The 26,294-nt window shown below is 44.7% G+C and overlaps 1 protein-coding gene across 3 annotated transcripts in view; it reads right to left on the minus strand.

Moving 5' to 3' along the window:
- Nucleotides 1-26,294, minus strand: part of KDM6A (lysine demethylase 6A) — a 606,821-nt gene that overhangs the window by 39,054 nt on the left and 541,473 nt on the right. For all 3 annotated transcript variants that reach the window (XM_030202242.1, XM_030202240.1, XM_030202241.1), the window contains 3 exons: nucleotides 19,648-19,835; nucleotides 18,462-18,603; nucleotides 4,941-5,067 (listed from right to left, as the gene is read on the minus strand). In XM_030202242.1, coding sequence (XP_030058102.1) covers nucleotides 4,941-5,067; nucleotides 18,462-18,603; nucleotides 19,648-19,835 — 457 coding nt within the window. The remainder of the gene's footprint in view (nucleotides 1-4,940; nucleotides 5,068-18,461; nucleotides 18,604-19,647; nucleotides 19,836-26,294) is intronic.

Raw genomic sequence — 26,294 nt, forward strand, 5'->3', positions numbered from 1 at the left:
ATATTATATACTTGAACATGGTTTTTCTTTGGTGTTTCTAGGACATAAGCACCGCCATACTGGGAAAAGACCAAGGGTCCATCAAGCCCAGCATCCTATCTCCGACAGTGGTCAATCCAGACATAGATCATAGAAGTCCGGCGGGCTCTGTCCTTATGTTCCTACTACTGGAGCTGCCGTCAAACTTCACTCTAGCCTAACCAAATTCGTCTTGTCATTTGTGGGACAAAGGCCATAGAAATCTGCCTGGCACTGTCCTCATGTTCCAAACCACTGGCACTTCCATCGACGCTCTCTCCAGCCCATCCTAAACCGGATTGCCATATGCAGGACTCAGACCATACAAGCCATCCCAGCACTGGACTTAGCTGATGCAGCCAGAGTTGCCATCTAAGCACCATTTGACATGCAAACACATAAGCAACCTTTAAGTTTTGTTTTTTATATCATTCATTTCATAATCAGAGATCCTCGGTGTTCATCCCGCGCCTTTATGAATTCCACCACAGTTCTTTTTCTACCTCCCTTGGGAGGACATTCCAGGCATCAACCATCCACTCTGTGAAAAAGAATTTTCTGAAATTACTCTTGTCTACCACTCTGCAACCTCAATTCATGTCCTCTAGTTATACCACTTTCCCTTCTCTGGAATATATTTGTTTCTATATTAATACCTTTCAAGTATTTAAATGTCTGTATCATAGCTCCCCCTTCCCTCCTCTCCTCTAAGGTATACATATTCAGGTCTTTCAGTCTCTTGTCATATGTCCTATGGCGCAAGCCCCATATCATTCTTGTCGCCTTACCCTGGACCGTTTCAAGTCTTCTTACATCTTTAGCAAGATACGGCCTCCAAACTGAACACAATACTCCAGGTGGGGCCTCACCAACGACTTGTACAGAGGCATCAACATCTCCTTTCTTCTGTTGGTTACACTTCTCTCCATACAGGCTAGCATCGTTCTGGCTATAGCCACTGCCCTGTCACACTGTTGCGTTGCCTTGAGATCCTCAGATACTATCACCCCAAGATCCCTTTTCCCATCTGTGCATATCAGCCTCTCACTGCCTAGCACATATGTCTCCCTTGGATTTCTACTCCCTAAGTGCATCACTTTGCATTTCTTAGCATTGAATTTTAATTGCTAAAAAGACCATTCCTCTAACTTTTGCAGATCCTTTTTCATGTTTTCCACTCCCTCCAGAGTGTCCACTCTATTACAAATCTTGGTACCATCCACAAAAGGCAGACCTTACCTTCTAAACATTTGGAAATGTCGCTCACAAACATACTGAAGAGAATTGGCCTCAGCACTGATCCTTGAGGCACTCCACTACTCGCCTTTCCTTCCTCCGAGTAAATTCCATTAACCACCACCCTCTGGCGGCTGTCAACCAGTTCCTAATCCAGTTCACCACTTTGGGTCCTAACTTCAGCCTGTCAAGTTTATTCAAGAGCCTCTTATGAGGAACTGTGTCAAAGGCTTTGCTAAACTCCAAGTAGATTACATCAAGTGCAAGACCTCGATCCAATTCTTTGGTCATCAGTCACACATCCTTGATCCAATTCTCTGGTCACCCAGTCAAATAATTCAATCAAATTCGTTTGGCATAATTTACCTTTGGTTAACTCATGTTGTCTTGGATCATGTAACCTATTGGATTCCAGAAAATTCACTATCCTTTCTTTCAGCATCAGTTTTATTACTTTTCCAATACCTGACGTGAGGCTTACCGGACTGTACATTCCAGTTTCTTCTCTGTCACCACTTTTGTGAAGAGGGACCACATCCGCTCTTCTCGAATCCCAAGGAACCTCCCCCATCTCCAAGGATTTATTAAACAAATCTTTAAGAGGACCCGCCAGAACCTCTCTGAGCTCCCTCAATATCCTGGGATGGATCTAATCTGGTCTCATGGCTTTGTCCACCTTCAATTTTTCAAGTTCACAAACACTTTCTTTCGTGAATGGTGCCATATCCTCCCCATTCTTTTATGTACCTTTGCCAGTCAATCGTGGTCGTTCTCCAGGATTTTCTTCTGTGAGAGCTATTTCTTTAGCACGTTTGCTTTTTCCTCATCATTCTCCACAATGTGGTTCGCAGAATTTTTCAGTCTCACAATTCCATTTTTAGTCTTTTTCCTTTCACTAATTGTAATCCGTTGGGTTGGTCGTGAGCCCTTGGGCCCTGGCCGAGGTCAGCAGAGCGCCGACCCAGGCCAAGGGGAGACCGACCCACCACCACACACCCCAGCTACACAATACCCCTAAGCTACCCTCCCCCGCAGTACCTCAGGAAGGAAGGGAAATAGGCATACAGGCGGGCCTCGCGGCCGAACCGGAACCCAGATGCACGGAGTCACTCGTGCGGGCCTCACAGCCGAATCGGAACCCAAACACACACAGGGAGGGGTGAAACAACCCAGAGGGCCCCCCGGGACCCCAAGATACCGCAGCCAGGCTCTCCCCTGGACAGAGGGGAAACGAAATCCTAAAAGCCACAAATAGATACAGCAAACCAAAGGAAAGGGTGAGATAGCCCCCAGCCAGAGGCACAAGACCCAAAAGGGAGGCAGAAAGCCTTTGCCTCAAACCCACAGAAGACAGAGGCAGAGACACAGAACGCAAAGGGTTAAGCTTGCTGAGCCAGCCGGCCCATGAGGGAGAGAGAGAGCTCCTTAAATCAACAATCAGAGAGAAAGCTGGGGAGCATGGCCTACTGAACAAACACACTGTCAGAGGCAGGGACACAATACACACAGTACACAAAGGGTTAAACTCACTGAGCCAGCAGGCCGGGACACATGGAAGAGAAATCCTCAGAGTAAACAACCGGAGAGGACACTCTCAGACAAGCAGCCTAGCTGAAATGAAGGCTGAACAAAGCCCAGCCCCCACTCACAAACAAGCAGCTGGCTTCCCACAGAGAACTGCAGGCAGTGAAGGGAAGCCCAGCTGGAGGCAACAGAACTAATTACTCACACACACTCTGCCCCCAGCTAACACAAAGGGAAAGGAAAGAAATCCCTGAACAGAAAACTCAGATCAACGTCAGAGCACAGAGCACGTTCTGACAGAGAACCGCGTGGCTTTCTAGTCAGCACAAGTGTAACGCTAAAGCAAAGTAAGTAGCAACATGCAGGCTTAAGTACACCCGCTGATGTCAGTACAAACCCTGGCAGCCAATCAGAAGAGACGTACCCCCTCTCTCCCTGCCAAACCGGCAGAATCATAACACTAATATACCTGAAAAAATTCTAGCTATTCTGGTTTTGCCAGAAGTTCTCTCTCTCTTGTCTTTAAGTTTCATCCAGTATTCTTCTCTGTGTTCCTCCCGAGTTTTTCTATATTTCATGAACGCCAACTCTTTAGCCTTTATTTTTCCAGCCACTTGGTTGGAGAACCATACCAATTTCATTTTCTCTTGCTTTTATTTACTCTCCTTACATAAAGGTTAGTAGCCATATGCATAGCTCCTTTTAGCCTGGACCACTGCCTATCTACTTCACGTATGTCCTCCCAGCCTGTCAGCTCTTTCTTTAGGTATTCCACCATTTTGCTTAAGTCAGTATGTTTGAAATCCAGGACTTTTGAGTTTTGAGTGGCTGCCCTCCACTTTAGCTGTTATATCAGACCAAACTGTTCGATGATCACTGCTGCCCAGGTGGGCACCCACTTGGACATTAGACACACTTTCCCCAGGTACATACAATCTGATTTCAAAAAGTGATAGATGCATGGAATGGCCTCAATGTAGGAAACAAATGGAATTCAAGCATGCATAGAAAACCATAGATTGATTTGGTGTCTACTGCAACAGGAATAGAATTCAGCAGACTAGACAGACCTAATGGCCCTTACGTTCCATCTGAATATCTGCTTCAAAACTGTTTCAAGGAAAATAACCAGCAGAATTGCAAGAGCATCTGGTCTAACTCTAAATGAACTGAAGTATTCATCAGAATTCCTTCCAGGAGCATTGAACTCTCATGGAGATTAAGTATCTTCATAAAACCTTCAATTAATATAATTCTTATGAGTTTAGAGGTGGAATGTCTTCCCTGCTTCCTCTCTTCCCTTTTCTTCTCCTGCCTCCTCACCCCCTCAAAATAGTGGAAAGTGGTACCAGCTAGTGGTTAGAGCAACACACAGAGAACCAGGAAAACCAGGGCTCAAATCCCACTAATGCTCCTTGTAACCCTGGACAAGTCACTTCACCCTCTACTACTTAGGTACAAACTTAAGCTTATAAGCTCTTTGGAAACGGTAAAAAACCTACTATACTTAACGGAACAAACTACCAATGAAAAGGTGTGAACCAAAATCCAAATAAAATATCAAGAACCCTCAAGGTAATGAAATATCTTTGAGTACTAATGCAATAAACCTATCTTAAGATACAGACTCATAGCTGAGAAACTGAAACAAACAAACCCTTAGCCAACCTGTATAATGTGTCAAAGCGTCACCTGTGTATAGGTCTTGTCAGTGATGGAATCTTTTGTATCAAGAATTCTGGCAGTATTAGACAGATTCACAGGGAGCACAAGTGCTATGTGAAATGATGAAACCAAGTGAGTTGTCCAACTCTGTGAGAGTTGAATGGGAGCCTCATATAGCAAGCCCCAATTTAGAAAAAAATCGACAGACAGCTAGAAATCCTTATCTTGTCAACATATAAGTGAGAAAACCTAAGAGCAACTTTACAATAAATTATTAAAAAGCAAACTGACTGGGTGAAAATGCTCTCAGAGCCATGAAAGGAAGCTATGGTAGGAAGAAACAGCTGGCAACTGAAAAGTAGCTGTATTCTAAGTTTGCAAAGCTTCTGAAGGTTAAAATAAGTGTTACAAAACCCAATAATACAAATCCATCAAAACAGTAAGAATAATTCTTCAAAAGGTAATTATCACTGCAAGTTCATTTACAGTTCACTAACCTCACAGATACTACAGTAATGAGCAGGCTCATCCTTTGTTCGTCCATGCCATACTATTTCTTTTTCTGTAGCAATGAGAGCTTCCCTCAGTGTCTGACACTGCTTCAACGTTCTCAGCAAACAATACCTATGAGAGAGAAAACCAAAATGATAAAACTGGAAAAACTATTATACTTTCCCTCTGTTGCCAGCAGACACTAGTCTAGAACAGTAAAATATTCTCCTAGATGTTTCTGCTTGTAACTGAATTGGAATGAAGAAGTCATACTTATGAACAATTGTATCACCAGAAATGGAACAAACTAAAATAGTCATCAAATATTGACTAAACAATGATGGTCATACAAGCAAAATAAACAAATTATGAAGCATGATTCCTCTGAACTGGATTTTTGGTAATGTAGGTTTAGAATTTGAAAAAAAAATTGTAATTACAAATTTAAGTGCATAAATACTCTTAAAAATAACCCACAAAGAAATGATGAAATGCACACAATAGTACTATAGAAAAAAAAAACCCTCATGCACATATAGCACAGAACTGAAGTAAAATGTAATCTTAACTTCTGGAGATTAATTTAATTACATCTGTGTTTATTCTATAGCAAAGAGAATCTCTCACTCACCTGTCCTTAAATTACTGCCAAAAGTAGAACATTCTATTTTGATTAAGTAGTTCTACAGCTATTAAACTCAAGAAATGTGTCCTTTAAATTTGTATTTATTCAAAACTTGATATACCACTTTATCTAACAGGGCAAAGCGGTTAACAAACCAATAAATCAAAAATACAATTAAGAAAAGGAACTCCAATAAATTATAGAAAAGAAACCAATCACACAAGAAACACACACAACCAAAGATAAAACTCACAATCAGGTATTAATATCCTTTATGATGGACATGACACATACATTTGTAAGCCTGTTAAAACAACCAGGCTTTAAGTAAAGATTTACTTTTCTTCAATATAAGTTCACTACGTACAGTGAGAAGTATATAATTTCATAGATGTGGGACCACAAAGAAAAATGCATCTTGTTGAGTTATCTCCATTTGAGCCCTGCGGGTCCCTGGTAGAACCAAACTATGGTCATTGATAGAATGTAGGACCTGAACTGGAGAATATGGGACAATAGAAGATGGCAAATAAGATGTACCTAGAAGAAAAGCCTTAAAAGCCAAAATCAACCAATGTTGATTTGCAACAGGCAACCATTAATGAGTCTTTAAAACATGTGAAATGATCAAGATTGAAGCCTCTTAAGCAAAGACTTTGAAATCCCAAATAATTACAATAATCTAATCCTGTCATAAACAAAGACAAAAGTGATACACGAAACATACGATCAAAAAGTGAACGAACCAACAGTAATTGAGGCAACAAGAAAAACTCTGACACCTGGAGTTCAAAAGAAAGACGAGAATCAAGAAACACTCCTAAATAACAAAAACTAGAAATTGGAACAATTACAGTATCAAACAGTAAAGAATCAGTAGGTGGTGTAAGATAACCAGAAAGCCAACAAGCCACCATCTTATCACAACTTAAAACAAGGCAATGATCCAAGAGCCATTGAGCAACAGCTCTCACACAACACTGTAAAAGTGATATCTGGATTCAATGAACTAACTTTATAAAGTTACAAGGTATCACCTGTGCAGGACGTAAATGCGTCAAAACCAGCTGATCCTTCAGACGAACTTCTTGAATGAAGGCGCCGGAGTCTACTAACTCCGGCGCTGAAGAACACTCTTGGCTGGCGGGGTTTGGGGATCCCCGCCAGCAAACAAGGTACTTCATGGGGCGGGCAGCAACGGCGGGGGAGGGTTGGTAGCGGGAGGGGGGGGTTTAAGAGTGTCGGCGCGATCGAGCGGGGGAAGGGGGGGTCGGCTTAACAGTGCCCCCCCACCTCGGGCTCTAGCCCCCCCCCCCCCCTGGCAAGGTCTGGCTACGCTTCTGCGCCAAAGTCCTCGGGCGTAAAGCCAAAAAGACTTTTCGCCTTTTCTGTTTTTCTCTAGACAAGTCCGGATATATTCTAATTTTAGATCCCAAAAATACAGGGTCCAAATGACGAAAGGAAAGTTTTATTACTGCATCTCGATCCATCTCCAAGGCAAACGAAACCACCAAAGTTGTTCTCTGGGTAATTACCTCTAACGAGGATTCAAAAAAAGATGTGAGGTTCATAACTTCTCCTCCTTGGTGTTGTAAATTTTCAGATAACTTCTTAACATTACTTTGTAAGTACTGCACCCGAATTATAGGAGGTAATGAATCCTCTGGCATTCCTAATATTTCTACCAAATATTTTTTAACCATTTGTATTGGTGTAATTAACGGTGATCTACGAAAATTAGTCAACCTCAAATTAAGCCTTCTAGATTGATTTTCTAAATATTCTAAACGTCTGAAGATAAAATTATTTTCCTTAATTGAGGTTTCCCCTAAAAGTTCCAACTTTTGAATTCTATCATCTAATTGTTTCACTTCAGAGACTTGTTGGGCAGTAACCTATGTCTGTGTAAGAGCAGCTTCACATAATGCCTTGATTTCACTATCAATGCTTGCAAAGAAGACTGCATATTAAATGTCAAGTCCCAGAGTGACTCAATTGTCACTATGGCTGGTTTTACCATTGTCCCGTAGAAAAAATAGGTAGAGAAGCATTAGCAGACTGTTCCAATGTATTCACTATCTGTGAGGGCAGTACTTTTCGCTGCAGACCATTCCTCCAGTCTGTTAATGCTCAAGTGTCTCCCCCAGCGTGGGCAGGTTCCCTCTCTGCTCGTTCAGGTCTCGACTCGGAGCCTGGGCTGCAGAACTCAATTCCCTGCTGTCTCTTCCTGGTTGGGGAGGAGCCGCATGTTGGACGGGGGGGCTCAAAGAAACCTCGTCTACACTGTTGGTCAGCGCCGACGCGCCTTCCCCGGTAGCGGGAGTCGAAGCTTGCCTGGGACCAGGAGTCACCCCGAATTGGTCCAAAGTCGTCTGCTGGAGAAGGTGAGTCCCGGTGGGGGTAGAGTGATTCTTTCGAACCTTGCCTCTCCTTTTCCCCATTCTCATGGGGGAAAAAAGAGCCTTCCTCAGCAGTGTTTGGATCCAAAATCTGAGCACGTCTGGTGCAATTAATCACAACGCAGCCATCTTGGATCCGGTATTCTGCATAATCCCTTTAATACGCTGTGTTGTTCTTTCCTTTTTTTTTTTTCAAAATACTTACTGGAGAACAGTTATATTTGTCATCCATGAGGTGCACTTTTAATACAATATATTTATTTTATTTGTTGCATTTGTATCCCACATTTTCCCACCTGATGAGCAATCCTACTACTTAGATTGAAAAATTGTAACACTATTATATAATTATAATCATACAGTTTGGTGTTTTATATGTACCTCATGTTACAATTTTTCAACCTAAGTAGTAGGATTGCTCATCATTCCATTTTGTAGATGTAATAAAGTTTTTATCGTTGCAGTGACGTCACAATGAGAGGTTCCAGGAAGTAGCTATTGTTCAGGCGCAATTTAAAGCCTTGGGAGTTGGATTGTGAAGGACTGCAGTTGGCGTCTTGAGATTATGACGTGCAGAAACCCGCCTTAACCCTAGTCCCTGAAGAAAGAAGAGTGAAACTCGCGGAGTCGGGCGGTTTCAGGGGAAGGCGCAGGATAAAATGTGGATATACTGCAATGATTACAACGCGGTCATAACATGATTCAGATGCATGACTCAGATAAGTGTTTGCTATGTTTTATATTGGTACGTATACTGAACGGTGACACATTGACTTTGCACTTTGGACTAGTTGGGCGCTAAAAATTACTACAAGGAATAGACAAAAGCGTACCGATTTGATAGCACTTGTTATTGGGATGCAGCATTTATATAAAGAAAAAGATAGAGGCAACCCAATGAATGAGGTGCTACACCACTAAGCTACAGATATATACTGTGAGTCATCTATAGTGGAAATATCTGAGGGTGCCTTTATAATAGAGGTAATCTAAAGATAATATCTGTATCTGTGGGCAAATGTTTTACTGGTTTGATTGAGAATCAAATATGTAAATCCAACAACTTTTTAGATTTCTTCCACCGACGCTCAGCCTGCCTAAGGTAAAATTATGTATAATCATACCTGATAATTTTCTTTCCATTAATCATAGCTGATCAATCCATAGACTGGTGGGTTGTGTCCATCTACCAGCAGGTGGAGATAGAGAGCAAACTTTTGCCTCCCTATATGTGGTCATGTGCTGCCGGAAACTCCTCAGTATGTCGATATCAAAGCTCCATCCGCAGGACTCAGCACTTAGAGAATTACACCCACGAAGGGACACTCTGCCCAGCTCACCACCGCCGAAACGGGGGAGGGGAATTAACCCAGCTCATCCCCACACAAGTGGGGGAGGGGAATCCGTCCAGCTCATCCCCGCGGAGCGGGGGAGGGACACCACACCCGCCGATGCGGGGGGATCTGGCTTATCCTGCAACCGCAACCGCGGGAGGAGCTGACTGACCCTAACACCGCCGAAGCGGGAGGGGTACAAAGCTGCCCTACAGCCGCACGAAGCGGGAGGGAGTGCCGGCAGAATTTATGTCTCAATCCAGCCCCGTAAAACGGAGGGGAGAGGAATGCAGCAGCTCACTGTAACACAAACTCGTCTCAACTCTTGAAGAATCCAAGTGAAAGAAGAACTTGAACACGAAGTCCTCCTGAAGTAACTGAAGGCTAAACTTGAACCTAAAATTCAACCAGAATATAAACAGTACAGATATCTGGGAGGGGCTATGGATTGATCAGCTATGATTAATGGAAAGAAAATTATCAGGTATGATTATACATAATTTTACCTTCCATATCATCAAGCTGATCAATCCATAGACTGGTGGGATGTACCGAAGCAGTACTCACCCAGGGCGGGACATAGAAATCCCTGACCTCAACACTGAAGCTCCAAACCGGGCCTCCGCCCGTGCAGCCACAGTCAAACGGTAATGCTTGGAGAATGTATGAGCCGAAGCCCCGTTGCCGCCTTGCATATCTCTTCCAAGGAGACGGATCCGGCCTCTGCCATCGAGGCCGCCTGAGCTCTCGTGGAGTGAGCCTTCAGCTGGATAGGCGGCACCTTCCCCGCGGCCACATAAGCCGCTGCAATGGCTTCCTTGACCCATCTTGCCACTGTAGGCTTAGCAGCCTGCAGACCCTTACGAGGACCTGCAAACAGGACAAACAGATGATCCGATTTCCGGAAATCATTGGTCACTTCCAAGTATCTGATGATGACTCGTCTCACATCCAGATATTCAAGAGCGGAGTACTCCTCTGGGTAGTCCTCCCTACGAAAGGAAGGGAGACAGAGCTGCTGATTCACATGGAAGCGAGAAACAATCTTGGGCAGGAAGGAAGGCACTGTGCGAATAGTCACTCCTGCCTCAGTGAACTGCAGAAAAGGCTCTCGACATGAGAGCGCCTGGAGCTCGGAAACTCTTCTGGCTGAAGTGATAGCCACCAAAAAGACTGCTTTCAACGTCAGGTCTTTCAGAGATGCCCTCGACAAGGGTTCAACAGGCGGCTTCTGCAATGCTCTTATCACCAGGTTGAGATTCCACGCAGGCACCACGGAGTGCAGAGGAGGGCGCAGGTGATTAACTCCCTTGAGAAAGCGCACCACATCTGGCTGCGAAGCCAGGGAAGCACCCTTCAGGCGGCCCCTGAAGCAAGCCAGAGCCGCTACCTGGACTTTAAGGGAACTGAGCGACAGGCCTTTCTCCAGACCTTCTTGCAGGAACGCCAACACTGAAGAAATTGGAGCAGTGAAGGGAGAAAGTGAGCCTGCTTCACACCATGCTGCAAAGATACGCCAAACCCTGGCGTAAGCAGTAGAAGTAGAGCGCTTCCTCGCTCTCAGCATAGTGGCGATGACCTTGTCTGAGAAGCCCTTCTTCCTCAGACGCTGCCGCTCAATAGCCAGGCCGTAAGACCAAAGGGAGAGGGATCCTCCATCACCACGGGACCCTGATGTAACAGGCCCTGCTCCACTGACAGCCGCAGAGGATCGTCGACTGAGAGCCTGATCAAGTCCGCATACCAGGGACGTCTGGGCCAATCCGGACCCACCAGGATTACCCTGCCGGGATGCTTTGCCACCCGGTCTAGCACCCTGCCCAACATGGGCCAGGGCGGGAACACATAGAGGAGCTCTTGTGTCGGCCACTGTTGGAGAAGAGCATCTACTCCCAGGGATCGAGGGTCCCGTCCTCTGCTGAAAAAGCGCGGCACTTGGCAATTGGCCGATGACGCCATCAGATCTAGGCTCGGCTGGCCCCAGCGCTTCGTGATGTCCAAGAACGCCTGAGCAGATAGTTGCCACTCTCCGGGCTCCAAGGTATGGCGACTGAGAAAGTCCGCCTTGACATTCATGACTCCGGCAATGTGTGCCGCTGAAAGCTGCTCCAGGTTCGCTTCCGCCCACTGGCAAAGACTCATAGCCTCCTTGGCTAGAGGGGCGCTCTTGGTACCTCCCTGGCGGTTGATATAGGCCACAGCCGTGGCATTGTCCGACAGGACCCGTACAGGCTACAACACCAGTACCGGGATGAACTCCAATAACACCAACCGAATGGCTCTGAGTTCCAGGAGGTTGATAGACCACTTGCCTCTGCAGGAGACTAGAGCCCCTGCGCTGTCCTTCCCAAGCAGTGGGCTCCCCAGCCCATCAAAGAGGCGTCTGTCGTGACGACAATCCACTCCGGGGTCACCAGAGGCAATCCTGCAGACAACTTGTCTGTCTGCGTCCACCAGCTCAGCGCCTTGCGCACTGCTGGGTCCACGGAAAGGCGCACAGCATAATCCTCCGACATCGGAGTCCAGCGCAGCAGCAGAGATAGCTGTAGTGGTCTCATATGAGCCCTGGCCCAGGGCACTACTTCCATCGTGGCCGTCATAGAGCCCAACAGCTGCACGTAGTCCCAAGCCCGAATAGGAGAGGCTACTAGGAACTAGTCCACCTGAGCCTGAAGCTTGACAATCCGATTGTCTGGCAGGAACACTCTGCCCACTTGGGTGTCGAATCGAACTCCCAGATACTCCAGGGACTGAGTCGGGCGCAGCTGGCTCTTCTTCCAGTTGATGATCCATCCCAGGGAGCTCACCAGAGCAACTACCCGGTCCATAGCTTTGCCGCACTCTGCATAAGAGGGGGCTCGGATCAACCAGACGTCCAGATAAGGATGGACTTGTACTCCTTCCTTTAGCAGGAAGGCCGCTATGACCCCCATTACTTTGGAAAAGGTCCGCGGAGCAGTAGCCAACCCGAAAGGGAGGGCTCTGAACTGGAAGTGTCGTCTCAGGACTGTAAAACGCAGAAAGCGTTGGAGAGGAGGCCAGATGGGAATATGCAGGTACGCTTCCTTGATGTCCAAGGAAGCCAAGAACTCTCCTGCCTTCACTGCCGCTATAACAGAGCGGAGAGTCTCCATGCGAAAGTGCCTCACTTTCCAGGCCCGATTGACCCCTTTGAGGTCGAGGATAGGCCGGACAGAACCTCCTTTCTTTGGAACCACAAAGTAAATGGAGTAACGTCCCTTGCCAATCTGATTTTTTGGCACCGGAACGACCGCACCCAGGCGGATCAGGTTGTCCAAGGTCTGCTGCACTGCCACAGCTTGACCGGAGACTTGCAGGGAGAGAGTACAAACCCGTCTCTTAAGGGTTGGCAGAACTCTAGCTTGGAGCCGTCTCTGATGACTTCCAGCACCCACGCGTCTGAAGTTATAGTGGTCCACTCGCCCAGAAACGAGGACAGCCGTCCTCCAATCTGCACTGGGGCGTGGACCAAGGCCCCGTCATTGGGTACGAGACCCTGGGGGAGGACCGGAGGGAGCACCTCCGGGACGGCGGTCTCTGCGAAAGGAATGCTGCTTGGGGGAGAAATTCCTCTTGAAGGAAGAGGGGGCAGAGGAACCCGACTTGCCCGGGCGGTACCGACGGGCTTCCAGCAACCGTCCTCTGGAGGTACCGGGACGAGTACTAGCCCGAGCCCTGACCTCTGGTAATTTCTTGCCCTTAGACGTGCCGAGATCGGTCACGATTTTGTCCAGCTCGACCCCAAAGAGCAGCTTGCCTTTAAAAGGCAATCTAGCCAGGCGGGATTTAGAGGCGTGGTCAGCAGACCAATGTTTCAGCCAAAGCCACCGCCGCGCAGAGACTGTCTGAGCCATGCCCTTAGCTGAGGCTCTCAAGACATCATACAGCAAGTCTGCCAAATAGGCTAAGCCCGATTCCAGGGCCGGCCAATCAGCCCTCAAGGAAAGATCCGAGGGGGAAGCCCGCTGCACCATAGTCAGGCACGCCCTGGCCACATAGGAGCCGCAAACTGAGGCCTGCAAACTTAACGCAGCTGCCTCAAAGGACGACCTTAAGGCCGCCTCCAATCTTCTGTCTTGGGCGTCCTTTAGGGCCGTGCCACCTTCCACCGGCAACGCCGTTTTCTTAGTCACCGCAGTGATTAAGGAATCCACGGTAGGCCACAGATAGGCCTCACGTTCACTCACAGCCAAAGGATAGAGGCGGGACATAGCCCTAGCCACTTTAAGGCTCGTTTCCGGGACATCCCATTGAGCCGCAATTAAGGTGTGCATGGCATCATGCACGTGGAAGGATCTAGGCGGGCGCTACGTCCCCAGCATAATGGCAGAGCCAACAGGGGCTGAGGGAGAGACGTCCTCCGGAGAGGAAATCTTTAAAGTGTCCATGGCCTGTAACAACAGGTTGGGCAAATCCTCTGGGCTAAAAAGCCGCGCTGCAGAGGGGTCATCCGCTCCATCCGAGCGGGGATCTATCTCCTCCAAGGAATCCGCAAAGGACCGTTGGGAGACCTCAGACACGCTGCCCTCATCTACATCGGAGGAGACAAAGTCCTCCAAGGCCTGGAAATCAACCCGAGGGCGTTTACCTCTGGGAACCTCAACCTCTTTATCAGAAGAGGGAGCAGGGGCAGCGTTTTGCATGAGGAAAGCCTGATGCAGCAGCAAAACAAACTCGGGGGAGAAACCCCCCAGACAGTGCACTTCCGCAGCCTGGGCAACAGCCCTAGACGCACTCTCAACCGGCGCTCGCAATAGCGGGGGAGAGACATGCTGCGCATCCAAAATGGCGTCCGGCGCGAAACTCCGTGAAGGAGCCGCGCGGGAAGAACGGCGCTTAACTTTAGCCGCTTTGTGCCGTCGCCCAAATTAAGGGCGTTCATGGCATTAATGTCTCCAACCTCAAGGGCGGCCCACGAAGAAGCCGTCCGAGCCGCGTGGCCGGCCAAGATGGCGGAGGCGAGGAGCGGGGGATGGGCGTTTATGGCGGGAAAAAACCGCCACGCCGGAGGAACGACCGGGACATTCATCGGCCACTAAACTGTCACCCATCAAGGGCGAATCAGGTTGTAAAACCCCCGCATCCCCTCTAGAAGCGCTCCAGCGATCCGGGGAGCGACCCTTTGCGCCCTCGCCCTCCGACGCCATATGCCACGAGGAGAAGAATCGGGGAACCCCCTGCCCGCTATAAAAAGGTAAAATTACCTGCTTGCCGCTCCGAGCTGTAACGAACTGGTGTCCCAGTGAGTAGCTGCAATGAACGTTTAAAGAAACGTCGAATTAAACGCCTTTAAAGACGTTTAAAATTTTTTTTTTTTTTTTTTTTTTAAACGGAGCCAGCGGGAGGGGGGAGAAAAGGAGGGACCTGGCACCACCAGGTTTGCACTTGCTCAAAAGAGCCCTCAACCCCAGGCCTCAACAAAACCTAAGGATTAGGCTTGGAGGCCTAGCCAGAGCTGCTGCTGTGTGTGACCACCACCTGCTGAGATAGAGAACATACTGAGGAGTTTCCGGCAGCACATGACCACATATAGGGAGGCAAAAGTTTGCTCTCTATCTCCACCTGCTGGTAGATGGACACAACCCACCAGTCTATGGATTGATCAGCTTGATGATATGGAAATTGATGTTTAAGTAAACGTAAGCCACTGTGATATGAAAGCTATCAGAAAGATTTAACTTTAGTGGAAGTTGAGGAGCTAATTTATCAAAAGCTGAAGAAAGTCATATTCCATACTGAAGATTGTTCAGATAAGAAGTACTGAAAGATTTGTTCAGATAGAGATAGCGTAGAAAAATCAGATGGAAAACGTGAGTCAAAAAAAGTACTGAAAGATCCTCTGGATAAGAACGCTTAACTGAACGCCAAGAAACTGAAGCAAATTATACAAACAAATAGAAAACTGAATCACACAGTGATCAGACCAGGAACCATATGACTACAAAAAGACTGAAGCCCAAACATAAAAGAACAAGATGATATTACTAAATCAAGAGTATGACCCATACTATAGAGTCCTTTTACTAAGCTGCGGTAAAAAGTGGCCTGCGCTAGTTTGGACATGTGAAATTGGTGCAAGCTGGGCCTTTTTTTTTTTTTTTTACCATGATGGGAGAAAAAGGACTTTTTTTAAAAATGGGTCAGTAAATGGCCATACGCTAATATGAAAAGTACCACGCAACTATTTACTGCCTGAGCCCTTACCACCACCTATTTACTTGGCAGAAAGGGCTCATTTGCTACTCATGCAATAATCAGGCAGCAAGTGCCAATGTGGCTGTGCTGCCATTTACCGCTGGGAAATCTACCACAGGAAACAGCGCATGCCAACTTTGAAATTATCACCGGGCGCCTGCACTACCCCAGTAGTAGTGTCAATTTGGTATGTGTTAGACTTGCCGTGACTTAGTAAAAGGGCTCCCTATGTGTAAGAAAAGAAACCCACTGGCGTAGTACCAAATCATCAAAAACAGAGCTAAGATGATGCAAGCGATAATCCCATAAATCATCCACATGGGTATTAAAATCACCAACTATAACTAAATCAGTCCAAATCAACAATAGCCTAATAATAACAATCCCAATTCTGGACAGACAATGAAGGAAGACAATAATAATAATTAAAAAAAAGGGACAGGTAATGTGGTTTCTGAGCTTCTAACCTAACAGCCAAAGCCTCTGAATAAGGCAAAGTTTGTGGCAATTTAGTAATCTGAAGTGAAGAAGAATAAGGGTCAAACCAACCACTTTTCTCGAAGAATGAGAAAAAGAGATTACATCAAAGCCAGATAGTAAAGACTGATAAACGTTTCTTTGCCTGGCTTCAGTAAGACAAAGAAGTTGACAACCTGATGAGATTAGAAAATCCTTAATAAATGCTACTTTAGATTTCACAGAACGACAATTAAGCAAAGCAATAGATAAAGAACAAAGAATGAAAACAAACATAACCCAGAGTGGAGCTATTAGTTGGCATCACCCTACCTTCACATACCCCACCTCCCCAACCTTTGGATTCCTATTACCATTCACCCCAATGCTTCTTGAGAAAAATCTCTCTTGTTGCCAACAAATCAAAAACAAATTTTCTGTCCTGTGTCTATCCCTAAGAAGTTATCACCAGGATTCTAGCACCCCACCTGGTATGTAGGTTGGCTCTCGCAACCAGGGCAAAGACTAACAAAAAAGAGGTTACTCTTCTTTTCTATACTGACTTTATTCATGCAAATTGCTTACACTAATCCTAGAACAGTACTTTATAATGGAGAAAGGTGTTTGTGTTATATGTTTTTCAACTGATAGCTAAAAACTACAGCACAACAGTTTTCTTTCAGTCATTTCCATTATAAACACAAACGTAAAAATAGAAAATTTATTTTGCTAAACCTCTACTGTACAATCCACTAAATTTGTAGATGCTAGCAAATGAATCATTGGCAATTTGCTAAGGCACCAATAATTTTAATGAAGCTACACACAAAACATTAATTTTGTGTCTGTAGCATTTAAGAAAGCATTAAATCTTTAGTCAAGTGTACCCTTCTGATACCCAGTGATAATGTCTTGTATTTAAATTTTCCAGTCTCCTTTTTCCCTTATATTTTTTCTTAACATTATATTTAATTGTAAACTAGTCCTCCTTGTGTTATTTGTTGATCTTATACTAACAAAATAATGAGGACAAGAGGATACCAAAATCTCAAACAAAACAACCTGTTGTAACAAATTGCAAAGTACTTAATTCTAGATTCCTGTGAAGTGCAAAAATGAGAGAAGGGAAAAAGCCTTTGCACCCACACCTCCACAGTGAGTCAACTTTCTTCATCGGCATAAAAAACTCTTAACTCAATACTCTTGTTGCTAAAAACTTCACAGGAATAACATCAGAGGATTCAAAAATAAGAAGTAAAAAGAAACAAACTTCCAAATCCAAACTGCTTGTAATACGAACGTGCAAAACACTGAAGACGCATTATGCTCTAACTACTGATGTCATGCACACCTTGAGGTAGCTTACGATAGCGAAACTCTGGTCATAGTTGGTGTGACTGACATTTTTTGCATGTTTGTCTTATAAGTAGTTTGGATGTGGAAGTTTAAGTTACGTTTCTTTTTACTTCTTATTTTTGGATCCTCTGATGTTATTCCTGTGAAGTTTTTAGCAACAAGAGTATTGAGTTAAGAGTTTTTTATGCCGATGAAGAAAGCTGACTCACGTTTTTTCCTTCTTACCCCATAAATACTAAATATTCAGTGGAGGTGTGGATGCAGAGGCTTTTTCCCTTCTCTCATTTTTGCACTTCACAGGAATCTAGAATTATTAAGTACTTTGTAATATATTTATTTGTTACATTGTATCCCACATTTTCCCACACATTTGCAGGCTCAATGTGGCTTACATAATACCGTTAAGATATTCGCCAATTCCAGTACAGGATTAGTACAAAATATTGTACTGGGATAGGGAAGGTAACATTCAATCAAGTTGGGTTGAGGTAAACGAGTTTGTCAATGTTCAATACGATCTTGATAGTGAAGTGTTGCAGGGTTGAGTCACTTAAGTTGGGTCATTCGGATATGCTTTTCCGAATAGGTGAGTCTTTAATAATTTTCTGAATTTTAGGTGATCATAAGTTGTTTTCATCATTTGTGGCAATGTGTTCCACAGGCGTGTGCCTACGTAAGAGAAGTTGGACGCATGGGCTGTCCTGTACTTTAGTCCCTTGCAATTTGGGCAGTGGAGATTCAGGTAAGACCGTGATGAACTGGTACTATTTCTGATTGGGAGATCGATTAGGTCGATCAAGTAACCTGGGACTTCACCATAGATAATGTTGTGGACTAAGGTGCAGATTTTGAAAGAGATGCGTTCTTTGATAGGAACCAAGTGCAATTTTTCACGAGGTGGTGTGGCGCTTTGGAATCGTGTCTTACCAAAGATCAATCTGGCTGCTGTGTTTTGTGCCGTCTGAAGTTTCCTTGTGAGTTGTTCCTTAGTTTGTTTTGTTTGAGATTTGTTGATCTTATAACATCCTGCCCCATACTTTTTTTTTTAACTACAAACTACTTAGATTTATCATGATTATTGGTATATCAAATAAAGATGAAATATGAACTGTAATATATATTGGTGAATAATGGACATACTTGATCATCTCGAAAAGCTTTGAATCTGAAACTTTAATATTTCGTGCCATGTTCCAGGAAAGATGAACCATGGGTACTATTGACTTCACACACTGCAGTTTGTTCCATTCGTACCGCTCCACTGCCAATTTATACTGGCAAGCTAGGAAAAGAAAAGAAAAGGTTTAAAAAGCCATTAAGTAAGCATACTGAAAATGTCATGCTATATATACTGTGTGACAACATTTTTCAGACACAAAAAATAATTTTTTGGAACATCTCTGATTGGGGGTCATTTTATAAAAGTTTTTTTTCTGCATGTAAAGCTTCTTTTACACATGGAAAAGGCCTTTTATAAAATTAGAAATTGAACTACTGTTCAATAAGTATACATACTGACAAGATGATGCATATCTATACACACCCCAGGAGTGTATATTGGGGCAGAATTGTGATGTTTGTGCTTATTTTATAAAATATATGACTACAAAGAATACATGTACATATTTATACCAACATTAGAGCAGGTGTAAACAAGTGCTGCAGCACCTGTAAGCTACATGGGTTTGAGTAGCAATTTTATGTTGACTTTATAAAACAGACTTAAAATAGATGCCTTTTGGATTCCTCACATAGGCAATCTGTTATTAAATCATATCCTTAACATTAATGGTACTTCTTCTTTGGCTTCTTCTGTCCTATGTGTCATCTTCACAATAGCATGATGCATACAAATACGCTACTGAAAACAGCTGGAAAAACGTTTGAAAACAGCAAAGCAAAAAACCTTTAAAGTATTCCTATTGGCTTCCTTTCTGACTTTCTAAAGGTAAATTATGACTCCCTACCATGAGAATCATGCTCAATCTTTCTGAACATGTTTACAATTTAAAATGGAAATATATATATATATATATATATATATTACAGCACCAAATAATGGATTAGTTTTCGTAAAGTACAATGGAACTATTGCATCAACATCTGGATATATGTTCACTGAAAATCAACAAACGTTTGTGTACTATATTCAGCTTCAAAACCACTGGGCAAATAGAAATTTTCTTTCAATTGTTCTCTCTCTAGAGACAGTATGGAAATTTGGATAATCTTGAGTTTCCAGTGGCAGAACATATGAAATATGGAAAGCCAAGTATCTCTGAAATGTACTTGCTACTACAGAGTCTAAGAAAAACAAACAGCACACCTGTGAGAGGACCAACATTCCATGCAATATTATTGCACCAGCCAATAGCTTGGACCCAATGGACTGTGCCAGCATTGACCCACACTAAATCACCTGGCCTCTGAATAAACCTGTACACTGGGACATTTGTTTCATACAGATCTTCCAGGTTGGGCCACCAGGATCCCATCAGGAAATTTATATTATTTCTGGAAGAGAAAGCAAAAACATTAACAAAGATACAGCAACCACTGTTTTTCCCAAACACAAATGTCTCTACTGCATAAAGTTTAATAGTCAACATCTACAGATATTGTCACAAAGGCAAGCTATAAATTAAAAGGTCCCATACTTTTATTTACTAATTATTTCTACAGAACAATGACTGAATCTTTGGTACTATCATATCTTTCTGCTTACTTTAATTGTAATCCTCCTGTATTACATCATACTAAAATAAGAACTATCATTAAAGTAAGGTAAAGATGTTTATTTTGATTTTTAACCTGCCTTTTATACAAAACATTCAAGGCAATGAACAGCAATAACACAAATGAACAAGTAATCATGACAATAAAATGTAAGGGGGTCTTTTACAAAGGTGCGGTAGCATTTTTAGTGCACGCTAAATGCTAAGATGCCCACAGGAATATATGGGCGTTTCTAGCATTCAGACCATACTTATGCTAAAAACTCTTGCGCACCTTTGTAAAATGACCCCTAAGTCAAAAAATGATAAGTCCAATAAAACCAACCAAAAGTAAAATAAACAGGGACAAAACCTAAATGGTATCAGATTAACATCTTTTGGAAAAGTTAGGTCTTAAACCATCTAAATCATGGTTTCTCACCTCAGTCCTCGTGGAACCCGTTCCTCGAGGACTGGGTTGAGAAACCCAGATCTAAATTCTAAATATTCATTATGGGGTCCTTTTACCAAGCTGCAGGAAAAAGGGCCCTGCGGTAGCTGTTTTTCCCCGCTTGCCAGGACCCTTTTTATCAAAGTGCGTAAAAAGACCCCCCCCCCCCCCAAATGGCCATGCAGTAAGATAACTCTTACCGCATGGCCATTTGACAGGGAGCACTTACCAGGCAGCGCACAGCGATGCCCGATTACCGCCATGCTAACCATTTCCGGTGTTTTAATTTTTTCCCTGGAAATGGCGCGTGCTCAACTCAGAACTACTGTTGGCAGCCACATCAGGCTGGCGGAAGTCTCGGAATAGCGTGCGGTTAAGTACACTTGGTCTTACAGCTGCTTCGAAGAAGGGCTCCTATATATTTTATGCATCATGTTTTATAGGTCTCAAATTTCTGAAACACCAGGGAGTTTGGAAAAAGAAGCCAGCAGATCAATATAACATCAGAAAGATTTTATTGAAGATATCTTCAATAAAATCTTTTTGATGTTATATTGATCTGCTGGCTTCTTTTTCCATATTGGATTTTGCAGATCGTTTGCCTTGTTGTTTTTTGACACCAAGGAGTTTTACATACTATCTGAACATTAAGCAACATACCATCTGAACATTAAGCAACCACCTTAATAGATGTTCTCCCATGATATCAGGATATTAGTCCTCCCATGTAGGTGATATCTGATATAGCCCAAGCCAGATAAAATGAAACAAAGCTGTAAGAGCACTGTGCATGTAAGGGTTCAGCATACTGAACAACTTTGTTATACCATCATTTGAAGCTGTTAAGTAATGAATCATTCATTTTACCTGTTGTTTGGATTGTTGTGAGAAGGGATGGATTTATGTGTGGCACTGAAGAATATGCACTAATATTTTTATTACCATTTAAAGTAAAACGAGGCATATTTTCAAAGCAATTAGACTTACAAAGTCACAGAGAGGGGCATTTTCGATATGACGTCTAAATCTGAATTTGGACGTTTTGCAAAAAACGTCCAAATTCAGAACAGAAAATAGGTCATTTTCAACAAAAAAAACCATCTATCTTTCCCTTTTGAAAATACTGTTTGGAAAAACATTTTGTGATTTGGACGTTTTATTTTTTGGTCCATGTTCAGACAAAAGAATGCCCAAATGCAAAACGTCCAAAATAGAGGAATGGCAGCTTAATGGTTAGTGCAGCAGGCTTTGATCCTGGCAACATGGGTTCTATTCCCACTGCAGCTCCTTGTAACCTTGGGCAAGTGCACATGGGCATTTTTGGATATGACGTCTAAGTCTGAATTTGGACATTTTTGTAAACTATCCAAAATCAAAACAGGAATGGCGATCATTTTCTACACAAAAAAAGGTCTCTTTTCCTTTTGAAAATTCTGTTTGGAAAAACGTTTTGTAATTTCGACGTTTTATTTTTTGGTCCATTTTCAAACAAAAAAAACGTACAAATGCAAAACGTACAAAATCCACAAGAAAATCCACAATAAAGTGAAACCATTCACGTGTTCTAATTGAGGTAAAAGCTTTGGTTGTAATGTAAATCTCAAAGTGCATCACAGGAGAGAAACCATCTGCATGTACAGAGTGTAGTAAAAGCTTTGGTCAGAAGGTAAACCTAACAATACACCAGAGAATATACACAGGAGTAAAATGAAGATATATACCCGTAGCAGGTATTCTCCAAGGACAGCAGGCTAAATATCACTGATGGGTCGTCGTCCGTGATGGCCCAGGAGCCCGGAACTTATAAAAAAAACAAGAACTTTCTAGAACGCGACGTCGCACGGGTGAAGACGTACTGTGCATGCGTGAGCAGGTTCCCGCCCGCAACGCGAGCATGTCTCCTTTAGTTAATAAAAAGAAGAGGAACAACTCCAAAGGGGAGGAGGGTGGGTTGTGATAATATTCAGCCTGCTGTCCTTGGAGAATACCTGCTACAGGTATGTATTTTCCTTTTCTCCAAGGACAAGCAGGATGAATATTATCACTGATGGGGTATCCCTAGCCCCCAGGCTCAATCAAAACAATGAGCAGTGGTCAATTGGGCCTCGCAACGGCGAGGACATAATAGAGATTGACCTAAAAAGAAACACAACTAAGTGAGAGTGCAGCCTGGAACAGAACAGAAATGGGCCTAGGAGGGTGGAGTTGGATTCTAAACCCCAAACAGATTCTGCAACACCGACTGCCCAAACCGACTGTCACATTGGGTATCCTGCTGAAGGCAATAGTGAGATGTGAATGTGTGGACTGATGACCACGTTGCAGCCTTGCAAATTTCTTCAATAGAAGCTGACTTCAAGTGAGCCACTGACGCAGCCATGGCTCTGACATTGTGAGCCGTGACATGGCCCTCTAAAGTCAACCCAGCCTGGGCATAAGTGAAGGAAATCTGCTAGCCAACTGGAGATGGTGGGTTTACCGATGGCGACTCCCCTCCTGTTGGGATCAAAAGAAACAAATAATTGGGCTGACTGTCTGTAGGGCTTAGTCTGCTCCACGTAAAAGACCAATGCTCTCTTACAGTCCAAGGTGTGCAACTTGTCCTCACCAGGACAGGTATGCGGACGGGGAAAAAATGCTGGCAAGACAATTGACTGGTTCAGATGGAACTCAGACACCACCTTCGGCAAGAACTTAGGGTGAGTGCGGAGGACTACTCTTATGATGAAACCTGATATAAGGTGCATGAACTACCAGGGCTTGGAGCTCACTGAAGTAACAGCCACCAAGAAAATGACCTTCCTGGTCAAGTACTTCAGATGGCAGGAATTCAATGGCTTAAAAGGCATTCTCATCAGCTGGGTGAGGACGACGTTGAGATCCCATGACACTGGTGGAGTTTTGACAGGGGGCTTTGACAAAAGCAAACCTCTCATGAAGCGAACTACTAAAGGCTGTCCAGAGATCGGCTGACCTTCTGCACGTTGATAAGCACTAATTGCACTAAGATGAACCCTTACGGAGTTAGGTGTAGAAGGTAAGTGTAAGTGTAGAAGGTATTCAAGCAGGGTCCGTGTAGGACAAGAAAAAGGATCTAGGGCCTTGCTGTCACACCAGTCGGCAAACCTCCTCTATTTGAAAGAATAACACTTTTTCGTGGAATTTTTCCTGGAAGCAAGCAAGACTCGGGAAACACCCTCTGAAAGACCTAAGGAGGCAACTTCTAAGCTCTCAACATCCAGGCCGTGAGAGCCAGAGACTGGAGGTTGGGATGTAGAAGCGACCCCTCGTTCTGGGTGATGAGGGTCAGAAAACACTCCAATCTCCAAGGTTCTTCGGAGGACAACTCCAGAAGAAGAGGGAACCAGATCTGACGGGGCCAAAAAGGTGCAATCAGAATCATGGTTCCGCAGTCTTGCTTGAGTTTCAGCAAAGTCTTCCCTACTAGAGGTATGGGAGGAAACGCATACAAAAAAACCTGTCCCCCAATGCAGGAGAAAGGCATCTGACGCTAGTCTGTCGTAGGCCTGAAGTCTGGAACAGAATTGAGGGACTTTGTGATTAATCTGAGTGGCAAAAAGATCCACCGAGGGGGTGCCCCATGCTCGGAAGATCTTGTGGACAACATCCATGTTCAGAGACCACTCGTGAGGTTGCATTATCCTGCTCAACCTGTCGGCCAGACTGTTTTTGACGCCTGTCAGATAAGTGGCCTGGAGAAACATGCCATGATGATAAGTCCAAAGCCACATCTGGACGGCTTCTAACACAGAGGGCGAGATCTGGTGACCCCTTGCTTGTTGGTGTAAAACATTGCAACCTGATTGTCTGTCTGAATTAAAATAATTTGATTGGACAGCCGATCTCTGAAAGCCTTGCGAGCGTTCCAGATTGCTCACAATTCCAGGAGGTTGATCTGAAGATCTTTTTCCTTTAAAGACCAAGCTCCTTGAGTGTGAAGTCCATCTACATGAGCTCCCCACCCCAGGAGGGAAGCATCCGTCGTCAGCACTTTCTGCAGCTGAAGAATTTGGAATTGATGTCCCAATGTCAGATTGGATCCAATGGTCCACCAATGAAGGGATCTGCAAAACTTGGTGGAGAGATGGATTACATCCTCTAGACTCCCTGTGGCCTGACACCACTGGGAAGCTAGGGTCCACTGAGCTGATCTCATATGTAGGCATGCCATGGGAGTCACATGAACTGTGGAAGCCATGTGCCCTAAAAGTCTCAACATCTGCTGAGCTGTGATCTGTTGAGACGCTCGAGCCAAGGACACTAGGGCCAGGAGATTGTCTGCCCTTGCCAGGGGGAGATAAGCTCGAGACATCTGTGTGTCCAACAGAGCTCCAATGAACTCCAATTTCTGAACTGGGATAAGATGGGACTTGGGATAATTGATTACAAACTCCAGTAGCTCTAGCAGTAGAATAGTCATCCGCATGGACTGTAGAGCTCCTGACCAGCCAATCGTCGAGATAAGGGAAGACATGCACTCCCAGTCTGCGTAGTGATGCTACGACAACTGCCAAGCACTTTGTGAAGACCCTGGGCGCAGATGCGAGACCAAAGGGCAGTACACAGTACTGAAAATGTTGAGTTCCCAACCGAAATCGAAGATACTGCCTGTGAGCTGGAAGTATCGAAATGTGAGTATAGACATCCTTTAAGTGCAGAGAGCATAGCCAATCGTTTTCCTGAATCATGGGAAGAAGGGTGCCCAAGGAAACCATCCTGAACTTTTCTCGGACAAGGAATTTGTTCAGGGTCCTTAGGTCTAGGATGGGAAGCAATCCCCGTTTTCTTTCGTACAATGAAGTACCTGGAATAGAATCCTAGTCCTTCTTCCCCTGGTGGAATGGGTTCGACTGCATTGGCCTTTAGAAGGGCGGAGAGTTCCTCTGCAAGTACCTGCTTGTGCTGGGAACTGAAGGACTGAGCTCCCGGTGGGCAATTTGGAGGCTTGGATACCAGATTTAGAGTGTATCCTAACCAGACTATTTGAAGAACCCACCTGTCGGAGTTTATAAGAGGCCACCTTTGGTGAAAAAATATCAACCTCCCCCCGACGAGCAAGCCGTCCAGCACGGACACTTGTTCCGAGGCTATGCTGCACTGGAGCCAGTCAAAAGCCCGTCCCTTGCTTTTGCTGGGGAGCCCTAGGGGCCTTAGGCGCACGGCGTTAATGGGAATGCGCAAGCTGGGGCTGAGCCTGAACCGGCTGCCGAGAAGCAGGAGTGTACCTACGCCTGTTAAAGGAATAGGGAGCACTCCTCTTCCCTCCAAAAAACCTTCTAGAAGAGGAGGCAGTAGCAGAAGACGTCTGGCAGGAGAGAGAATCCATGGCATCATGATGCTTTCTGATCTGATAGACACTGTCCTCTACTTTTTCTCCAAAAAGATTATCCCCCCGGCAAGGAACATCCGCCATTCGCTGCTGGGTCTTGTGATCCAGGTCAGAGACACGCAGCCATAAGAGTCTGCGCATCACTATACCTTGAGCAGCTACTCGGGATGCCACATCAAAAGTGTCGTAAGACCCCCTGACCGGGAATTTGCGACACTCCTTCTGCGCCTGACCACCTGGTGAAAAGGTTCAGTAAGCTCCAGAGGAAGTGTTTGGGAAGCTTGCCAGGTGCCCTTGGCCTGGATTGGCCGCTGTCGTGGACAGGATGCTGGGCTCGATGGACCCTTGGTCTTTTCCCAGTATGGCATTACTTATGTACTTATAAACTGGACAGTTGCCTCACCGAGTTCCGCAAGTGGATGCTCGTGTAGAGCTGGTAAGTCTGGATCTTGGCAGCG

Source organism: Microcaecilia unicolor, chromosome 4, assembly GCF_901765095.1.
Source record: "Microcaecilia unicolor chromosome 4, aMicUni1.1, whole genome shotgun sequence".
In the NCBI taxonomy this organism is placed as follows: domain Eukaryota; kingdom Metazoa; phylum Chordata; class Amphibia; order Gymnophiona; family Siphonopidae; genus Microcaecilia; species Microcaecilia unicolor.